General features: G+C 45.3%; 2 protein-coding genes across 4 annotated transcripts in view; one reads left to right on the top strand and one right to left on the bottom strand.

Moving 5' to 3' along the window:
* ska1 (spindle and kinetochore associated complex subunit 1) overlaps positions 1-7,418 on the bottom strand; it is a 42,849-nt gene extending 35,431 nt beyond the window's left edge. The window contains exons 1-2 of one of the 3 annotated variants that reach the window (XM_043701223.2): positions 7,329-7,416; positions 42-126 (exon numbers count right to left, since the gene is read on the bottom strand). The gene's annotated coding sequence lies outside the window, so the exon portion shown is untranslated. Of the gene's footprint in view, positions 1-41; positions 127-7,098; positions 7,175-7,328 lie in introns of those variants that run through there. The other 2 variants (XM_043701240.2, XM_043701213.2) reach the window with 2 other exon arrangements.
* A 237-nt stretch (positions 7,419-7,655) lies between these two features.
* The window catches only part of cfap53 (cilia and flagella associated protein 53), a 46,332-nt gene continuing 34,462 nt past the window's right edge, over positions 7,656-19,525 (top strand). The window contains exons 1-2 of the mRNA XM_043701200.2: positions 7,656-7,853; positions 16,884-17,110. Of these exons, the coding sequence (XP_043557135.2) occupies positions 7,782-7,853; positions 16,884-17,110 (299 nt within the window). The 5' untranslated portion in view covers positions 7,656-7,781. The remainder of the gene's footprint in view (positions 7,854-16,883; positions 17,111-19,525) is intronic.

Consider the following 19,525-nt stretch of genomic DNA (forward strand, 5'->3'; position numbering starts at 1 on the left):
AAGGACATGGGAAGTGGTGTTCAGGCCCAAAAATCAATTACCTCATTATGGAATCCCAAAAGCTGCAGAGTCGAAGCAGAAAATTAGATGCCGTTCTTCCAACTTGTGCTGAGCTTTTCTGGAGCACTGGAAAAAGCCAAGGCAGAGATGTTGGTCAGGGAACATGGTGGTGTGTTGAACTGCTGACATCAGGAAATTCAGTGTAATTTTTGCAGAAGAAACATAGTTGCGCTGCACAGTAGTCATCCAGTTTGCATTTCATCTCCCCAGTGTAGACAGCAAATACAGTAAATTAGATTGAGTGAAGTGCAGGTAAATCACTGCTACATCTAGAAAATGTACTTGGGCCTTAGATAGTGAGGAAGGAGGAAGTAAACAAGAAGGTACCATGGGAGGTGGAAGGTATTGGGAGTGGAAAAGGAGTGACCAAGGTGTCATGGAGGGAATGGGGTCTCTGCAGAAGACAGATAAGGGAGGGAAGGGAAACGTGTCCAGTGGTGGCAATCTGCTGGAGGTGGGAGAAATAGCTGCTAATGATCCTTTGGAAATGGATGTTGTAGGGTATTAAATGAGGACCAGGAGGTCCCTAATGCTGTTGCAGGAGGGAAGAGAAAGAGGAGGGTGGAATTGCAGGAGATCATAGTTCTTGGACACTGCCAAGAGTCATTTCAACTATGGTACTGGGAAATACTCGGTTAAGGGAGGTGGTGGACATTTTGGAGGCCTTTGTAGAAACTGCCTTTGTGAATACAGATAAAGGAGATGGAAAACCGAGAACAGAATAGAGTTTTTACAGGAAACTGGGTGAGAGGATGTATAGTCAAGGTAACTGTGGGAGCCAGTGCATTTGTAGTGGAAATTAGTGGCCATCCTATTCCCAGAAATGGAAACAGTGATGTCTAGAAAGGGAAGGAGAGAGTTGGCAATGGACCAGGTGAAGGAGAGGTGGGAAGGAAATCGGAAGCAATACTGAAAAACCTTTCCAATTCCAGGAAGGGGGAAAGCAGCATCTACGGAAGCAAATTCTGGTAGTTGGCTGTTCTTCACACTGGAGGGTAGGAGACAGTGTTCCCCAAGGGTCAGTGCTAAATTGCTTTTTTAAAAAAAATGTATAAAAATCACGATCTTAAAGTACAAAGAAAAATTTCAAAATTTGCCAATGAAACATGCAGCTTCAAAGGTGGCAGCAGCGTATGATGCTCTGGTCGGAGCTCCTCTGTTCACCAGTCCTTTTTCCTTTATCCCCCTTTCTACCTCCCCTGGGATCTTAAGATCTTATAGTCACTTATTATTATTTTGGACTTTTTAACTATTTCATGCTAATGTTTTTCTTTTTTTCCTGTAACAATACTATATTTTTCTTTAATATACAAGATTTGTACCTAGGTACTTGTACCTAAGATAGCACCATTAAAAGGTAGCCATTGTAAAAACGTTTCACTGTACTTCTGTACTGGAGTACATATGACAATAAAAGGATATTCTATATTGTGGACAAGAGAGGCAAACAGTGAGAATGACATGAAGTAACTATTACAGGACAGAGAAAATAGCTGAGTGGCTGATAAGTAGCAGATGAAATGAGGTCTATCATGGCTCACGTTACCTCCAGTCTACAAAATTGTCTCGATCCTTTGCAATTGCTCTGTCACAAGAGGTCCACGGCAGATACCAGCTCCCTGACCCTACACTCATTCCTGAAAAATGTGGGTAACAAGGATACTTACATTACGTTCCCACTTATTAACTACAGCTCTACATTCAACACCATAATTCTAACAAAATCAAACTCCAAGACCTAGGTCTCAGATTCCTCTTTCTTACTGGATCCTTGACTTCCTGACCCACAGAGTGCAAATCAGTAAGACTAGGAGACAACACCTCCAGCATAATCCTCAATACCAGTGCTCCCTCCTCCAGAGGAAAGGGGGGGGGGGGGGAGAGAGAGAGAAAGAGGTGGGAAAAGAGAGAGAGATCCACCTAATGACTACACCTATACTTCCCACAGTCTCGGGAAAGCAGGCAACATAACACTACAGATTCAAAAACACCAGCTACAGTTCTCCTTCAAGATCCTCCGCTCCACGCTTGCAGCAATGTGCCGGCACCTAACCTCTCTACAGTCTGCCCTGCCTCAGCTGAGGGCCACACTCTCTCAGAATTGCAAAGGAACCACTCTGTACTCCATCCTCAGGAGAATTCATACTCTCAACAAACAGTATTTCAATTCCATCGCAAACATCAAAAACTAAGTACAACAAACTTTTATCCACCCACCTCCATAACTAGCGCTCCTCAAACATTCCAGAAGATTCCCCTGGCTTCGGAAACGCCATTAGCCATGCGGCTGATGCAGCTACCACCCCCACGCTGATTGATCCTGTCACTTCTGCCCCCATCATGGCCACTCCCACAGCCACTTCTGGCCCTCACATCATCGCCGATGCCACACGCTCAGTGACTTCCGCCACCCCTACTGCCGTGTCTGCCACCACTTCCGCCCCCACCAGCGCCACTCACCTGCATTCTGCTGCGACGCCCCCCACAGACCCCACTGTCACTATCCCCACCCCCCAGAACCCAGAGGGGAACACTACCCCTGCTCATGCCTCCACCCCCATTCCCCCCACCATCACACCCACTCCAGGTACTGGCTCCGACCCCACTCCCAGCTCTACACCCACACCAGATCCCAGCTCCCAGCCCTGCCGAGTTTTCACCATCCCTCCAGACCTCCCACTCAATGAGGACGAACGATCAGTCCTCAGCAAAGGACTCACCTTCATCCCCCTCCGTCCACGCATCAATGAATTTAATACACGCCGTGACATCAAACACTTCTTGCGTCGCCTCCGCCTCCGAGATTACTTTCACAATCAGGACTCCCGCCCACCTCCAACACACTGCATCCACCTGGACACCCCGCGCTGGCCTATTACCTGCCCTTGACCTCTTCATTTCCAACTGCCGCCAGGACATTAACCGCCTCAACCTGTCAACCCCCTCCCCCACTCCAACCTCTCACCCTCAACGCGCAGCCATCCAATCCCTCTGCTCTAATCCCAATCTCACCATTAAGCCAGCGGATAAAGGGGGCGCAGTGGTAGTCTGGCGCACTGACCTCTACACCGCTGAAGCCAAACGCCAACTCGAGGACACCTCTTCCTACTGCCCCCTCGACCATGACCCCACCCTCCCCATCACCAAACCATCATCTCCCAGACCATACAGAACCTCATCACCTCAGGAGATCTCCCACCCACAGTTTCCAACCTCATAGTCCGGGAACCCCGCACTGCCCAGTTCTACCTTCTTCCCAAGATCCACAAGCCTGACCACCTTGGCCGACCCATTGTCTCAGCATGCTCCTGCCCCACTGAACTCATCTCTACCTACCTCGACACTGTCCTATCCCCCCTAGTCCAGGAACTCCCCACATACGTTCGAGACACCACCCACGCCCTCCACCTCCTCCAAGACTTCAGTTTTCCCGGCCCCCAACGCCTCATCTTCACCATGGATATCCAATCCCTCTACACCTCCATCCGCCATGACCAGGGCCTCCAAGCCCTCTGTTATTTCCTCTCCAGACGTCCCCAACAGTACCCTTCCACCGACACTCTCATTCGTTTGGCTGAACTGGTCCTCACCCTTAATTTCTCCTTTGAATCCTCCCACTTCCTCCAGACCAAAGGGGTAGCCATGGGCACACGTATGGGCCCCAGCTATGCCTGTCTCTTTGTTGGCTACGTAGAGCAGTTGATCTTCCGTAATTATACCGGCACCACTCCCCACCTCTTCCTCCGCTACATTGATGACTGCATTGGCGCCACCTCGTGCTCCCGTGAGGAGGTTGAGCAATTCATCAACTTCACCAACACATTCCACCCTGACCTTAAATTTACCTGGACCATCTCTGACACCTCCCTCCCCTTCCTGGATCTCTCCATCTCCATTAGCGACAACCGACTTGACACTGACATTTTTTACAAACCCACCGACTCCCACAGCTACCTGGATTACACCTCTTCCCACCCTATCTCTTGCAAAAATTCCATCCAGTATTCCCAATTCCTCCGCCGTATCTGCTCCCAGGAGGAGCAGTTCCACCATAGAACACACCAGATGGCCTCCTTCTTTAGAGACCGCAATTTCCCTTCCCACGTGGTTAAAGATGCCCTCCAACGGATCTCGTCCACATCCCACACCTCCGCCCTCAGACCCCACCCCTCCAACCGTAACAAGGACAGAACGCCCCTGGTGCTCACCTGCCACCCTACCAACCTTCGCATAAACCAAATCATCCGCCGACATTTCCGCCACCTCCACAAAGACCCCACAACCAGGGATATATTTCCCTCCCCACCCCTTTCCACCTTCCGCAAAGACCGTTCCCTCCGTGACTACCTGGTCAGGTCCACGCGCCCCTACGACCCACCCTCCCATCCTGGCACTTTCCCCTGCCACCGCAGGAACTGTAAAATCTGCTCCCACACCTCCTCCCTCACCTCTATCCAAGGCCCTAAAGGAGCCTTCCACATCCATCAAAGTTTTACCTGCACATCCACTAATATCATTTATTGTATTTGGTGCTCCCGATGCGGTCTCCTCTACATTGGGGAGACTGGGCGCCTCGTAACAGAGCGCTTTAGGGAACACCTCAGAGACACCTGCACCAATCAACCAAACCGCCCTGTGGCCCAACATTTCAACTCCCCCTCCCACTCTGCCGAGGACATGGAGGTCCTGGGCCTCCTTCACCACCGCTCCCTCACCACCAGACGCCTGGAGGAAGAAAGCCTCATCTTCCGCCTCGGAACACTTCAACCCCAGGGCATCAATGTGGACTTCAACAGCTTCCTCATTTCCCCTTTCCCACCTCATCCTAGTTTCAAACTTCCAGCCCGCCCTGTCCCCTTGACCTGTCCGGACTTGTCCGACCTATCCACTCCACCCTCTCCTCCCTGACCTATCATCTTCATCTCCTCCCCCACTCACCTATTGTACTCTATGCTACTTTCTCCCCACCCCCACCCTCCTGTAGCTTATCTTTCCACGCTTCAGGCTCTCTGCCTTTATTCCTGATGAAGGGCTTTTGCCCAAAACGTCGATTATGATGCTCGTCGGATGCTGCCTGAATTGCTGTGCTCTTCCAGCACCACTGATCCAGAATCTGGTTTCCAGCATCTGCAGTCATTGTTTTTACCTAACACAAGGTGCCGCCCATCCCCAATATTCTCTCCCATTCTCTTCAGTAAGGCAGAAGGTAAAGGTCGTTCTGCTATAACGTACATTTCATTAATACGAATTCGCGGTAACAAGATTGACCAACTGGGGCTATTTCTAAAGGTTGAACTTTTCGAACATGCGATTACATGGTAGGCTACTGCATGGTAGGCTACTGCAGAAAATACGGAGATATGGCATTGAGGGTGAGTTGGAGGTTTGGATTAGGAATTGGCTGGATGGAAGAAGACAGAGGGTAGTAGTTGATGGCAAAGTTTCTTCATGGAGTGCCGTCACTAGCGGTGTTCCGCAAGGATCTGTTTTGGGACCATTGCTGTTTGTCATTTTTATAAATGACCTGGAAGAGGGGTTATAAGGTTGGGTGAGCAAGTTTGCGGATGATACGAAAGTCGGAGGAGTTGTTGACAGTGAGGAAGGATGTGGCAGGTTACAGCAGGATATAGAGAAGCTGCAGAGCTGGGCAGAAAGGTGGCAAATGGAATTCAATGTAGCTAAGTGTGAGGTGATTCACTTTGGGAAGAATAACAAAAAGATGGGGTACTGGGCTAATGGTCGGATACTTGGTAGTGTGGATGAGCAGAGGGATCTTGGTGTCCATGTACACAGATCTCTGAAAGTTGCCACCCAGGTAAATAGTGCGGTGAGGAAGGCATATGGCGTACTGGCTGTTATTGGTAGAGGAATTGAGTTCCAGAGTCCTGAGGTCATGATGCAGTTGTATAAGACTCTGGTGCGGCCGCACCTGGAATATTGTGTGCAGTTTTGGTCGCCATACTATAGGAAGGATGTGGAGGCACTGGAACGGGTGCAGAGGAGGTTTACCAGGATGTTGCCTGGTATGGAAGGAAGATCGTATGAGGAAAGACTGAGACACTTGGGGCTGTTTTCATTAGAGAAAAGAAGGTTTAGGGGTGACTTGATTGAGGTGTACAAGATGATTAGGGGGTTAGATAGGGTTGACAGTGTGAACCTTTTCCCACGTATGGAGTCGGGTATTACAAGGGGGCATAGCTTTAAATTAAGGGGGGGTAGATATAGGACTGAAGTTAGGGGTAGGTTCTTCACTCAGCGAGTCGTAAGTTCATGGAATGCCCTGCCAGTAGCAGTGGTGGACTCTCCCTCTTTATGGGCATTTAAGCAGGCATTGGATAGGTATATGGAGGATAGTGGGTTAGTATAGGTTAGGTGGGCTTGGATCGGCGCAACATCGAGGGCCAAAGGGCCTGTACTGCGCTGTATTCTTCTATGTTCTATGTACATCACCAACACTTCAAATGTTGTTTCTAAAGCATGATTTTTTTCCCATAATGTAGAGTTGTACAAGAACGCAACCATCATGTTATAGAAGAACTACCTGTATAAAAGTTTGAATGCAGATCTTTTCTGTGGCTGTAACACTATTACAGTACTCTGTTCTGCTACCCTGTTGCACTTTGAATGGTACGCTCTGTCTGTACAACATGCAAAACAACACTTTTCACCATATTTTGGTACATGACAATGATAAAATCAAATCAAACCAAACCAAACAAACATCACAAATACAACGTTAAAAATCACAGAACACCAGGTTATAGTCCAACAGATTTATTTGGAAGCCGTAGCTTCATAACTACCTGAAGAAGGAGCGGCGCTCCAAAAGCTAATGCTGCCAAATAAACCTGTTAGACTATAACCTAGCATTGTGATATAAATAGGCGAAAGTGAGGACTGCAGATACTGGAAACCAGAGTTTAGATCAGAGTGGTACTGGAAAAGCACAGCAGGTCAGGCAGTATGTGGTATAAATGACAGACATTCTGAACAGCTCCCAGCAGTGTTAGAATTAAAAAGAGAAACGTAGTATCTTACACAACTAAAAATTGTTCCGTCAGACTGTCGAAAAAAAATTCCGACAGATCACCAGCTTCGTCCAAGTACGGAGACCCTAAACAGATTCACACCCCCAGGCCTTGCCTCCTCAGAGCGCATTCAATCTTCTCCAACCAGGCGGCCAGTTAGTCAGCGATAACCTTCTCAGTCGAACCTGACAATTAACTTAGAAAATAAGTAATAAACAAGCAAAACAGCATCAACGTTACCTGTTCGCGTATTTATAGTTCGCCGGTGATTCTTGCCTTCAAAGAGAAAATAACTACTTTGTAAACAATTGCTTTAAAGGCACATCCGTTAACGGCTCCTCCTGTTTGAAATTCCCGCCCATCCGGGAGACATCTCGCAGCCGTACGCTAATGATATCCGCGTCGATAAAAAATTTGTCTTAAAAGCATTTGTCCGTAGTTCATGCTCGAATTAATCACAAAATATCAGAAAATTGCTGTTTTTCTTTTTTTAAAAAAACTGTAATTTAAATACAATTTATCCGTTGCTATGGCGAAGACACGTCATCTCTTTGGTAATGCACATGGCCCGGACCGGTGTTTGGTGGTCGCTATGGTGACGGTCCGGCGGAAGTCGATGCTGAAAGGGTCTGAGAATCCTTCACCTTACTCTGTCTGATAGCGCAGAGGAGATTCGAGTGGGAGAAACAGACGATGGCGGCTAAATGTCGAGAAAAGCTTTGCGGCAGGGAGGTAAAAGGCCCAACTCCCTGCTCTGTGGGTTTGGTAAGTTCAATTCTAAAGAAAGACCCCCAAAGTTAACTCCGCTGTCTCTCCACAGATGTTGCCAGACCTGCTGAGTTTTTCCAGTAATTTCTGAACTTGTGATAAATAGCACTTTCAGGTAACTCATAAGAGAGAAGGAGGGACTATTCCATACTGTCAGAGTTAATTAAATAATAAATAAATATGTGTTTTGGGGTTTGATGCAGGAGGATGGAAGGAGGATTGTGGTGTAAGCTCGTTGAGTATGTTTCTCTGTTGTATGTTCCATGAAAATGGAACCTGCTGGTCATTCTCTGGAAGTGTGTTTGATGCCATTTGTATGTTTTCTATTCATTAGTGGGATGTGTTTGCCGTCAGCTAAGTGGCCATTTGTTGCTATCTCTACTGAAAACCCAAACCGGTCACTCCTGAAAAATTCAGAAATTGGGAGAGCTATCCCACAGAATGGTCAAGCAACGGCCTGACACATGGAATCATACTGGGAGAAAGCGAGGACTGCAGATGCTGGAAATCAGAGTTGAAGACTGTGGTGCTGGAAAAGCACAGCTGGTCAGCCAACATCCAAGGAGCAGGAGAATCGACGTTTTGAGTGTAAGCTCGTCATCAGGAATGAGACTTGTAGCCAAAGGAGCTGAGAGATAAATGGGTGGGGGTGTGGGGCTGGGGGAAGGTAGCTGGGAATGTGATAGGGAGATGAAGGTGGGGGTGAAGGTGATAGGTCAGAGAGGAGGGCAGAGCGGATAGGTGGGAAGAGAGTTGGATAGTAGGACAGTTCAAGAGGCCAGTGCCAAGTTGGAAGGTTGGATCTGGGATAAGGTGAGGGGAGGAGGGGAAATAAGAAAACTGGTGAAATCCACATTGATGCCATGTGGTTGGAGGGTCCCAAAGCAGAAGATGAGGCATTCTTCTTCCAGGTGTCATGTGGTTGGAGTTTGGCGGTGGAGGAGGCCCAGGACTTGCATGTCCTTGGTGGAGTGGGAGTGGAAGTTAAAGCTTTTGGCCATAGGGTGGTTTGGTGCATGTGTCCCAGAGATGTTCGCTAAAATGTACTGCAGATTGACATCCTGACTTCCCAATGTAGAGGAGACCACATTGAGAGCAGTGGACACAGTGGAGGGCCTAAAGGCCTACACATCCAACAGAGATTTACCTGTACTTCCATACACATCATCTACTGTGTCTATTGCTCTGTATGTAGACTCTTCTACATTGGGGAGACAGGACACCAACTTGCAGAACATTTCAGAGAACACTTCTGGGACACACACACACCAAACAACCCTACCGCCCTGTGGCCAATCACTTTAGCTCCCCCTCCTACTCTGCTAAGGACGTGCAAGGTACTGGGCCTCCTCAACCCCAAACTCTAACCACCCAACGCCTGGAGGAAGAACGCCTCATCTTCCATCTTGGGACCCTCCAACCACACGGGATCAATGTGGATTTCACCAGTTTCCTAATTTCCCCTCTTTATCCCAGCACCACCCTGTTGAACTGTCCTACCTGTTAGCAATTTTTGAGAAGATTTGTAGCTCAGGTTGAGGTTTTGGATGTACATTTGCTTGCAGAGCTGGAAAGTTCATTTTCAGACATTTTGTTACCATACTAGGTAATGTCATCAGTGGTTCTCCAGTGAAGCACTGGTATTATGGTCTGCTTGTGATTTATGTGTTTAGATTTCCTTGGGTTGGTGATGTCATTTCCTGTGGTGATGTAATTTCCAGTTCTTTTTCCCACAGGGAAGTAGATGGGATCTAAATCGATGTGTTTGTTGATAGAGTTCCAGTTGGAATGCCATGCTTCTAGGAATTCTCAAGCATGTCTCTGTTTGGCTTGTCCTAGGATGGATGTGTTGTCCAGTCAAAATGGTGTCCGACCTATCCCATTTTCCTTCCTATCTATGTTGCCCCACCCTCCTCTCCGACGTACTACCTTCACCCCCACCTTCATCTACCTATCACATTCCCAGCTACCTTCCCCCGTCAGCTCCACTCCCTCCCATTTATCCCTCAGTCCCATTAGACCACATGCCTCATTTCTGATGAAGAGCTGATGCTGGAAATGTTGATTCTCCCGCTTCTCGGATGTTGCCTGACCGGCTGTGCTTTTCTATCACCACACTCTTTGACATGGAATCATACCTCATACACATTGTTGCTCACACCAACATTCTTGGGACAGGCCCACCAGAGATGGTGGCACAGTAGTATATGGTTGGGAGGGTGTTGCCTTGGAATCCTCAGTGTTGATTCTGGATCCCCTTAAGTCGTGTGGCAACAATTATTGCAATAAAACCTCCTATTGATTACTACCTACCACTCTGTGCACCCCAACCTCTGCTGATGAAACAGTACTCCTCCATTTTGACCACCAAATGATAAGGGTGCAGAATGCATCGAGAGTGGCATGGCGATGTCAGGTGTTTTTTTGACAGTCTGCTGAAATAGATTTTACGTCGATTTTGCCTGTCCTCGGATGCTGCCTGAATTGCTGTGCTCTTCCAGCACCACTGATCCTGAAATAGATTTTAGCTGTATGGGATACCATGTTACTCATTTCAGGCCTAACATTGAGAGGAGCTGTTGAAACCTTGCATTTATAAAGTGGCCAGAGGATGTCCTGAATAAATCATGAATTGAGTGCCTTTTGTTAATTTTCTGTAAATGAAAACAGATCCTACAGTATTATTTTGTTGATGTTGAAAATGGGGGATTCAATAATGATAATGCTATTGAGTATCTCACTTCCGCCAAGGGAATTGTTATGGGCATTTGCCTAAGCCCCAGTTATGCCTGCTTGTTTATGAGGTATGTTGAACAGTCCTTATTCCAGTCCAACATTGGCCCCCTTCCACAACTCTTTTTCTGGTACATCGACAAATGTTTTGGTGTTGCTGCATGCTCCCACCTTGAAAGATTTGTTCATTTTATCTTCAATTTCCACCTCTCTTTTCACTTTCACTTGGTCCATCTCTGATACCTCCCTCCTCTTTCTTGACCTCTCTGCCTCCATTTCGGGCAATAAACTGTCCTCTGTAATCCACTACAAAGCCATTGACTCCCATAGCTACTTTCACTACAGCTTGTCACACCCCACACCATGTAAGGATTCCATCCCATCCTCTCAGTTCTTTCGCCGACATCGTAAAGTTTGGATGATGCCTTCTTCTAAACCAGTGCTGCTGACATGATTTCCTTCTTCCATAATCGTGGTTTCCCACCCACCGTTGTTGACGGGGCCCTCAACTGCATCTGACCTATCAAGCACGCTTCTGCCTTTGGCCTGTCCCATTACTCACAACAGTGTGATCGGTTCCCCCTTTGCCCTCACATTTCATCCCACCAGCCTTTGTACTCTAAAGATTATTCTCAGACATTTCAGACAACTCCAGCAGAACACCACCACCAATCACATCTTACTCTCACTCCCCCGTCTGCATTTTGGAAGGACCATTCCCTCCAAGATACCCTGGTATGTTCCTTGATGACCACAACACCAGCCCCCCTTCCATGGCACCTGCCCATGTAACTACAAAAGGTGCAACACCTGCCTCTTCACCATCTCCTTGCTCACCATCCAAGGGCCTTAACTGTCTTTCCAAGTGAAGCAGCATTTCACCTGTACCTCCTCCAATCTTGTGTCTTGCTTTTGCTGGACCCAATGTGGCCTACTCTACAATGGAGAAACCAAACAGATTGATTGACCACATTGCATGATAATGTGTTGCTGGAAAAGCGCAGCAGGTCAGGCAGCATCCAAGGAGCAGGAGAATCGACGTTTCGGGCATGAGCCCTTCTTCAGCCCTTCTTCCTGATCTACAGCATCTGCAGTCCTCACTTTCTCCCCCAAGCATGACTCTGACCTTCCTGTAGCTCGTCATTTTAATACAGTGTCCTGCTCGCATGCCCATTTGTTTGTTCTTGGCATGCTGCAATGCTCTAGCGAATCTCAGTGCAAACCAGAGGAACAACATCTCATTTTCAGACTAGGCACTTTACTAGGCACAATATCTGGACTTAATATTGAGTTCAACATCTTTAGATTGTGAACCCACTCGCATTCCTTCTTTGCTTTTATCTTTACTTGTTACTTTCTCTGTCACCATGTCCTCTCTTCCCTCCACTCCAGTGGGACTGTCTGTTCTTTCCAATCTGGCATTTAGACACACCATTGTTCTGCCATTCTCACATTCCTATCACTTATTCTGCACTGTCAACACCCTTTCTCGCCTATACTCCACACCCCCACAGTGCATAAATGTTGCCCCCTCCACACTTCACGTCAGCTCTGATGAAGAGTCATCTAAGCTCGGATAATTAGCTTGTTCTCTCTCTATGGATGCTGCCTGAGCTACTGTGATTTCCAGCGTTTTTTGTTTTCATCAAGAGGGAATGGTTAGATCCTCTCTTATTTGAGGTGGTCGTTGCCAGACACTTATGTGCCTCAATGTTAGTTGTCACGTTTCAGTCCAGACCTGAATGCTGAATGGGTTTTGCAGCATATGGCCGCTGACTGCTTCAATATCTGAGGAGATTAATATGTATTAATTTGTGAACGTTTTGCCTTTCTAACCTTATGATGGAGAGAAGATCATTAATAAGAACTATTTCCTGCAGTGATTGCTGTGGGGCTAAGTCATTTGATCTACAAGAATTGCAACCATATTCCCTTGTGCACTGGATTCCCAAAGATCTCAATATGGTTAGAGATCCTTCATGATAAAATGATGTAATGAGAGCCACTTTCACAATATATTTTGAATTCAGTTTTTTGGACAAATGCTAGAAGGAGGTCTGTTGCTGACTGGCCATGTATAACCTATTTTTGGCTTTGGTGAGCAGTTTATTGCTGGATAAGTACCACCTGATTGACTGTCAATGACACCTTGCATTGTTTTGTTGTTGATCAATAGAAAACTGATGGAATGGTAATTGGTTGGCATGGATTTGTCCTGCCTTTTGAAGACCGGTCATACCTGGTAATTTTCCACAACTCGCTATTCACTGAATGTCTAATACCATATTTTAAAGGACATGCACTGTAAATCCACAGTTGCTTGGTATGGTTCCTGATACTTGCCCTGGATATGCAGAAATGGGGAAATTGTGCCCAACTTTGAGGGCAGGGACCTGGAGGTCCTGCTTGATCGGATGGTCCTGTTGATGGATGGGGTGTTGTTGACGCAGGACTTCTTCCCACAGGATCAGCAGTGGAGGTTCAACACCAGACCGTACTGCACCTTGTCTGAGATTGCCTCTTGGGTCAGAGCAGTCTCAGATACTTTGAAGATTGCGCAGTAGTGTAAGAAGAAAGCTAATGTCCTTCTCCACTCCATCAATCTATCTTTTTTATTCATTTGTGGAACGTGGCCGTCACTGGCTGTCAAGCAGTGATAGCCTATCCTTATTTGCCCTTGAGAAGGAGGTGGTGAGCTATCTTCTTGAATTGCTGCAGTTCACTTGACATGGATTAACCAACAATGCCAGTAGGGAGGGAATTCCAGGACTTTATATATATTTTGTATATCTCATTATCTTCTCTCTGACACCCCACAATTACACTATCTGCTACTGTGCCCTTCCCATCAAAGTTCATACTTTACCACTCTCATTATTGCAACATCTTCCCACTCTTCCTGTGCTGAAAAGCACAAAATGTCTTTGTCCTCTGCACTGCCTACTCACGTCTCTTTCCCAGCTGCACCAACAGCGACAGCTGTGCAACCCACTTTCAACCCCAGCAGTATATGCCTTCTCTGGATGGTGTTTAGCAAGTATATAATCTTCTTTTATACCTTTGTTAGGTTAGCACGTAAGTTTTAGAAACATTTTTTCGTCCTGGTGTATTCTCTTTCACATTCCACATTTATCTAAGGGTGATACCCTGTTTGGATATTAATGATAGAGTGAGGGATATCTAGGCTGTGAAATTACAAGTTATGCTTGAGTTTTGATGATGTTCCCTGAAGGATGCCCAGTTTTGAGCTGCAAGGTGTGTACAGTATCAGTCCAATTTAGCATGATGGTGGTGATGTGATGTAATAAAATGGAAGGTGTCTTCATTGTGAAACAATATTTCATCTCCACATGGAGCACAAGTTGTAACTGTTACCAATACAAATGCATCTGGGTTGATGAGGATGATGTCAAGTAGATTTTTTTCAATTATCATCTACTATAGACCCAGAACAGCAAATCGGTTAATATTGATGATTCTGTTTTAGTGATTGACATTGAGATCCTCCATCCAGGGTTCCTTCTGTTCCTATGTTACCCTCTGTTTCTTCAAACATCAATCAATATTGATTTATTGTCAAAGGGAGATGGTAGAGAGTAATCAGAAGGAAGTTTTCTTGCCCATGTTGATCTAATGCCATGAGACTTCATAGGTAATAAAGTAAGTATTAAGGACTCTCAGCACAACTCCTTTCTGACTGTACACTACATCTACTGTGTCACCAGTCTGTCCTGCCAGTGATGGATGAGCGTGAAGGTTTAGCTGATTCTTTGCATATGAATATTCTGTGGACCAACTTTCTTAAGTTTTGCATAGGTCCCCAAATGTAAGTTGGGGAAGGAATTTCATCTGGGGACGAGAAATAGAAGTCAGGGCCTTTAGTGGTTCACAAACCCACTCCATGGGGACCAATCACTGGTCCTACTTTTTATTGGTTCCTCATTAATTGACCCGAACACAGGATTGCCATCCAATTAAGGAAAGTGAATAGGCTTTTGAAGTTTGTGAACCAATCAGAGGCCTTAGAAATCAGAAACATTGAAACAAAAAAGTTAGGAAGAGGAGTATGCCTTTTGAGCCTGCTCTGCTATTCAGTATGATCATGGGTGATCACCTTATGCAGTACCCTCCTCCCCAGTCATCCCAAGCCCTTTGATCCCTTTAGTCCTATGAACTCTGTCTACCTCATACCTGAAAGCATAAAATGTTTTGTCCTCAATCATTTTCTGTGGCAGCAAATTCCACAAGCTCATCACTCTCTGAGTGAAAATATTTTTCCTCATCTCAGTGCTAATGGCCTACTATATATCCTTAGACTGTGACCTCTGGTTCAGGACATTCCAGTCATTGGGAACACCCTTCCTGCATTTACAGGCTAGTCGTGTTAGAATGTTATAGAATGAGAATCTCCTACCACACGTCATTCTTCTGAACTCTAGTGAATATAGTCCTAACAGATCCAATCCCTCTTCATTCATCAGTCCTGCCATCATCCCAAGAGTTAGTCCAGTAAACATTTGTTGGGCCCTCTCCATAAGTAAAACATCCTTTTTCACACAATATTCTGGTATAGTTTCACTAAGGTCTGGTACAATTTCAGTAAGGCATCCCTGTTCCTGTACTGGAATATTCTCGCTATGAAGACCAACATACTATTTGCCTTTTCACCGCCTGGTTCACCTGCAAAACATATTTTTTAAAAATAAGTGTTCAGCCAGCCTGCCAATTTGCTGTGTGAGGGGTGGACCAGTGGTTCTTCCTGCATCCAGGAAAGATGGGAAGATTACCAGAACTGCTAATAGCTGTGACCCCCCCTATATTCTGCCACCTTCAGACATCTAAACTAACCTCGTGGCATGCAGGGTTCCAGTGCTTGACTGGTAAATCTCAGATGGACTCCCTTAATTGTCATCAATAGATTTCTACCAAGTTGTGACAGCTACTTGTCTAGTGCAGGTGGGTATCCTTGCATCATCTTTAATAGCCTCAGTGAAGGATGGAGCTGGAAACTGACAGGCTGGCTTTCAGATCTACTCTCTTCAGTTCCTTGCTGTTGTGGTTTTCAAACTCCTGTCTAAGAACTTTACATGCTATACCACACCCTATGGTGTTTGTCGAAAAGTGTGGCACTGCAAAAGCACAGCAGGTCAGGCAAATGGAGAGTCAACGCTTCAGGCATAAGCCCTTCATCAAGATTGTTGAGGGGGGACAGCGGGGAAGGTAGCTGGGAAGGTGATAGGTGGCTGCAGGTGGGGTGGGGGGGGGAAATCGGGGAGGTGATAGTGATAGGTTGGAGATAAGGATGGAAAGGAGAGGTGGGAAAGAAGATGGTCAGGTAGGACAGTTCAACCTGCCCATCTTCTTCGAGCCCCGACCTGCATCTACCTATCGCCTTCCGAGCTACCTTCCCCACACCCCACCCTCTTATTTATCTCTCAGCCCCCTTCTCCCGCCACCACCATATTCCTGATGAAGGGCTTTTCCCAAAATGTTAACTCTCCTGCTCCTCGGATGCTTCCTGACCTGCTGTGCTTTTCCAGAGCCACACTTTTTGATTCTGATCTCCAGCATTTACAGTCCTGTCTGTCTCCTGTGTGTCTTTGTCATGTCTGATGCCTGGGTTAATGTCAGACATGCCTGGCATAGTTCTTACTTTAGCCTTGTCTAGAAGATTGATATAATTGAATGGTTTGCTATTTCAGAGGGCAGTGAAGAGTCAGCAATACCGTTCAAAGTATTTAATCTCATGTCAGCTGGACATGGCAAAGATTTCCTTCTCTAAAGTTAGTGAACCAAATGGGTAGTTTGACAGTTTCATGGGCAGTGTGACTGAGACTAGCTCTTTATTTCAACAAGTAAATTAAAACTCCCCAGTTTCTTCACGGAATTTGGTTTTGACTCGAGATCATCTGTCTAGGCCTTTAGATTGTTGGTGCCAAAATCATTGTGCTGTCATACTAGTTGTCATCCCTGTATTACACATAGTAAAAGCGGCTTTCATCTGGGATAGCAAACAATATCTCATTTAAATTGCGGTACTATGCTCCTTGGATGCTGCCTGAATTGCTGTGCTGTTCCAGCACCACTAATCCAGAATCTGGTTTCCAGCATACGCAGTCATTGTTTTTACCTCGTAGTATATCTAATAATATACCAGCAATATGCAGAAATAAGCAGACAGAGTAAATTCAAAAGCATGCCTTAGTTATAATTTTGTTTTCTTTTGATGGTTTGAAGTAATGAAAAGTAACCCTGTGATATATTTTTAAATGCCCTTATAATTTTTTTTTGCAGCTAGCAAAATCTGCAGGTAACTTCGCAAATGCAGATCTGGTGAAGGAGCTTGAACAGGATTTACGTGCTGAAACTTATGCAAGTTTTGTGAGGGTCCACAAAGAGTACGAAACCAAGAATCGTGTTATACTAGAACAAGAACAAATGCAATTGAAGGGCAACATCAGGTATAGGGTTCAAAGGGCCTTGGAGTTTTACGAAAATGGCATAGAACAAAGGAGAATAAAGTAAGTAAGTTTATGGCAGTGCTGAATGGTTTTTGAAGTTAAAATTAAACTATGGAGTTACAAGTACAATTTTTATTTATATATACAAGAGAGGGAGACATGGATAAATTATGAACTGTCATGAACCTGAAAAATGGTGTTGCAGAGTCAAAGATGGGTAAATGTACCCTGATTAACCTTGATTTGGAGATGCCGGTGTTGGACTGGGGTGTACAAAGTTCAGGGCATAGACAGAGAACACAGGGAGCCAACACCTTCAACATATTGATTAGCTATCACCATTGTTAACAGCTAACCCAAGAATGCAACTTTTTTAAAAAAAGGTTTTGTGATTTACACTTGAAAGAAGTGAAACTATCACTGTATTCGAACAGACGAAAGGCTTAACAGACAATCAATTTTTCAATGTGTAATTTCAGTTACATCACACTAAATTTTTGCTATAAATTCTGTGTTAGGATTGAGTCCACCACTATTACCTGATGAAGGAGCATCGCTCCGAAAGCTAGTGTGCTTCCAATTAAACCTGTTGGACTATAACCTGGTGTTGTGTGATTTTTAACTGACTAACCTTGACCAGTTTGCAGTAACCCGTTTTACGCAGTAAGAGAAGCAAAGGGGATAAGAGTCAAGGGATCATTCAACACAACCTTATTAAATATTTTATCAAGGAAAAATAATGTCTATCAAAATCAATCATTCTCTTCACAGGACTTTTCAGTAAACAATCTTAAATCTCTAATTGAATAGTCTCAAATCTACACTAGCTATCTACTGCAGTTATGAATATTCATTACATCCTATCCACAGGTGCCTACCCCTGTATTTGATCTGTTTGTTTGAAAGGACCGGTAATACCCATTCAGTAAGGATGAGACAGGCTGTTCCTTGGTCTTTGAGGGTTGGCTGATGTTTCGGGATCTCTCGTTTAGGGCTGCTTCTTGTCTTTATGTCATCTCACCCAAGTGGTCTTCTCGGTCTAGTCAGTCTGATGTTTGCCACAAGGTATGAGGAACTGGAAATGCTGTGCCAGTGGAAGGTTCTATTTGGAGATTATTTTTATAAAATGATGTAAATTCCTGTAAAGAACCAAAATACTGTACATGTTGGAAATCTGAAGTAAAATAGAAAATGCTAGAAATACATGGGTAGATAGGCAGAAGGTTGGAAGAACATAGCAAGCCAGGCAGTATTAGGAGGTGGAGAAGTCAACGTTTCGGGTGTAACCATTCTTCAGGGCTGCAGAAATACATGGGTAACATGGTGGCTCAGCAGTTGCACTGCTGCCTCATTGTGTTGGGGTCTTGGGTTCGATTCCAGCCTTCAGCAGCTGTCTGTGTGCAGTTTGCACATTCTCCTTGTGTCTGCGTGGGTTTCCCCAAGGATGCTCTGTTTTCCTTCCATAGTGCAAAGATGTGTAGCTTAGGTGTCTTGGCCAAGCTAAATTGCCCAGAAGTGTCTTCTCAAGGATGTGCAGGCAGACAGCTGCTGAAGGCTGGAATCGAACCCAGGACCCCAGCACAATGAGGCAGCAGTGCAACTGCTGAGCCACCATGTTACCCATGTATTTCTGCAGCCCTGAAGAATGGTTACACCCGAAACGTTGACTTCTCCACCTCCTAATACTGCCTGGCTTGCTATGTTCTTCCAACCTCCTGCCTATCTACCCATGTATTTCTAGCATTTTCTATTTTACTTCAGATTTCCAACATGTACAGTATTTTGGTTCTTTACAGGAATTTACATCATTTTATAAAAATAATCTCCTTAAAATATGAATCTGTAGCCAAAACATTTTAAAGTAGTACTTTATTATATGAGAGTTTGGACCATATTGGAAAAATAGTGATCACCTACAAAATTCTCTTCTCAACCATTTTAATTTTAGTAGAGAAGTACATACCCATATTTCACAGCATGAAGTGAGCGATGAAGAAATGTACTAGGAGGACATTTATATCTGGAATGCCCTTCCTAATTGCAGTTTAGGTGCCCCTGAAATCTAAGAACTACAGCAGTTCAACAAAACAGCTCACTACCATCTTCTCCAGCGAACTTAGGGTTGGCCAACAGATGCTAGTGTAGCCAGGCACACGCTTATTAATGAATGAATAAAAATGAAGTTGATCCTTTTCACATAATGCTAGAAATTGCAATTAGTTGAAGAGTAAGCAGTTTGGTGGCTAATAGCTTCCTATTCTATGAACAATAGATTCTTCAGTAATCTAATGCAGTGCATTTGGTTGGTAAATCTAATCCCTTGTATGATATGGACACTTTTAGGCCAGAATTTGTGGGGCAGAGTACTTTGTGATATGTCTTATGAATTGCAATTTTCATCCCCCTTCAGTTTGAAAAATATTTGAGCCACAGACTTCTGGCTATGCAAGCTGATTACAAGTTCCGTGGGGCAAA

The sequence above is a fragment of the Chiloscyllium plagiosum genome, unplaced genomic scaffold (genome assembly GCF_037043375.1).
Source record: "Chiloscyllium plagiosum isolate Xiang-an unplaced genomic scaffold, Cpla_swu_hap1 HiC_scaffold_1, whole genome shotgun sequence".
Taxonomy (NCBI): domain Eukaryota; kingdom Metazoa; phylum Chordata; class Chondrichthyes; order Orectolobiformes; family Hemiscylliidae; genus Chiloscyllium; species Chiloscyllium plagiosum.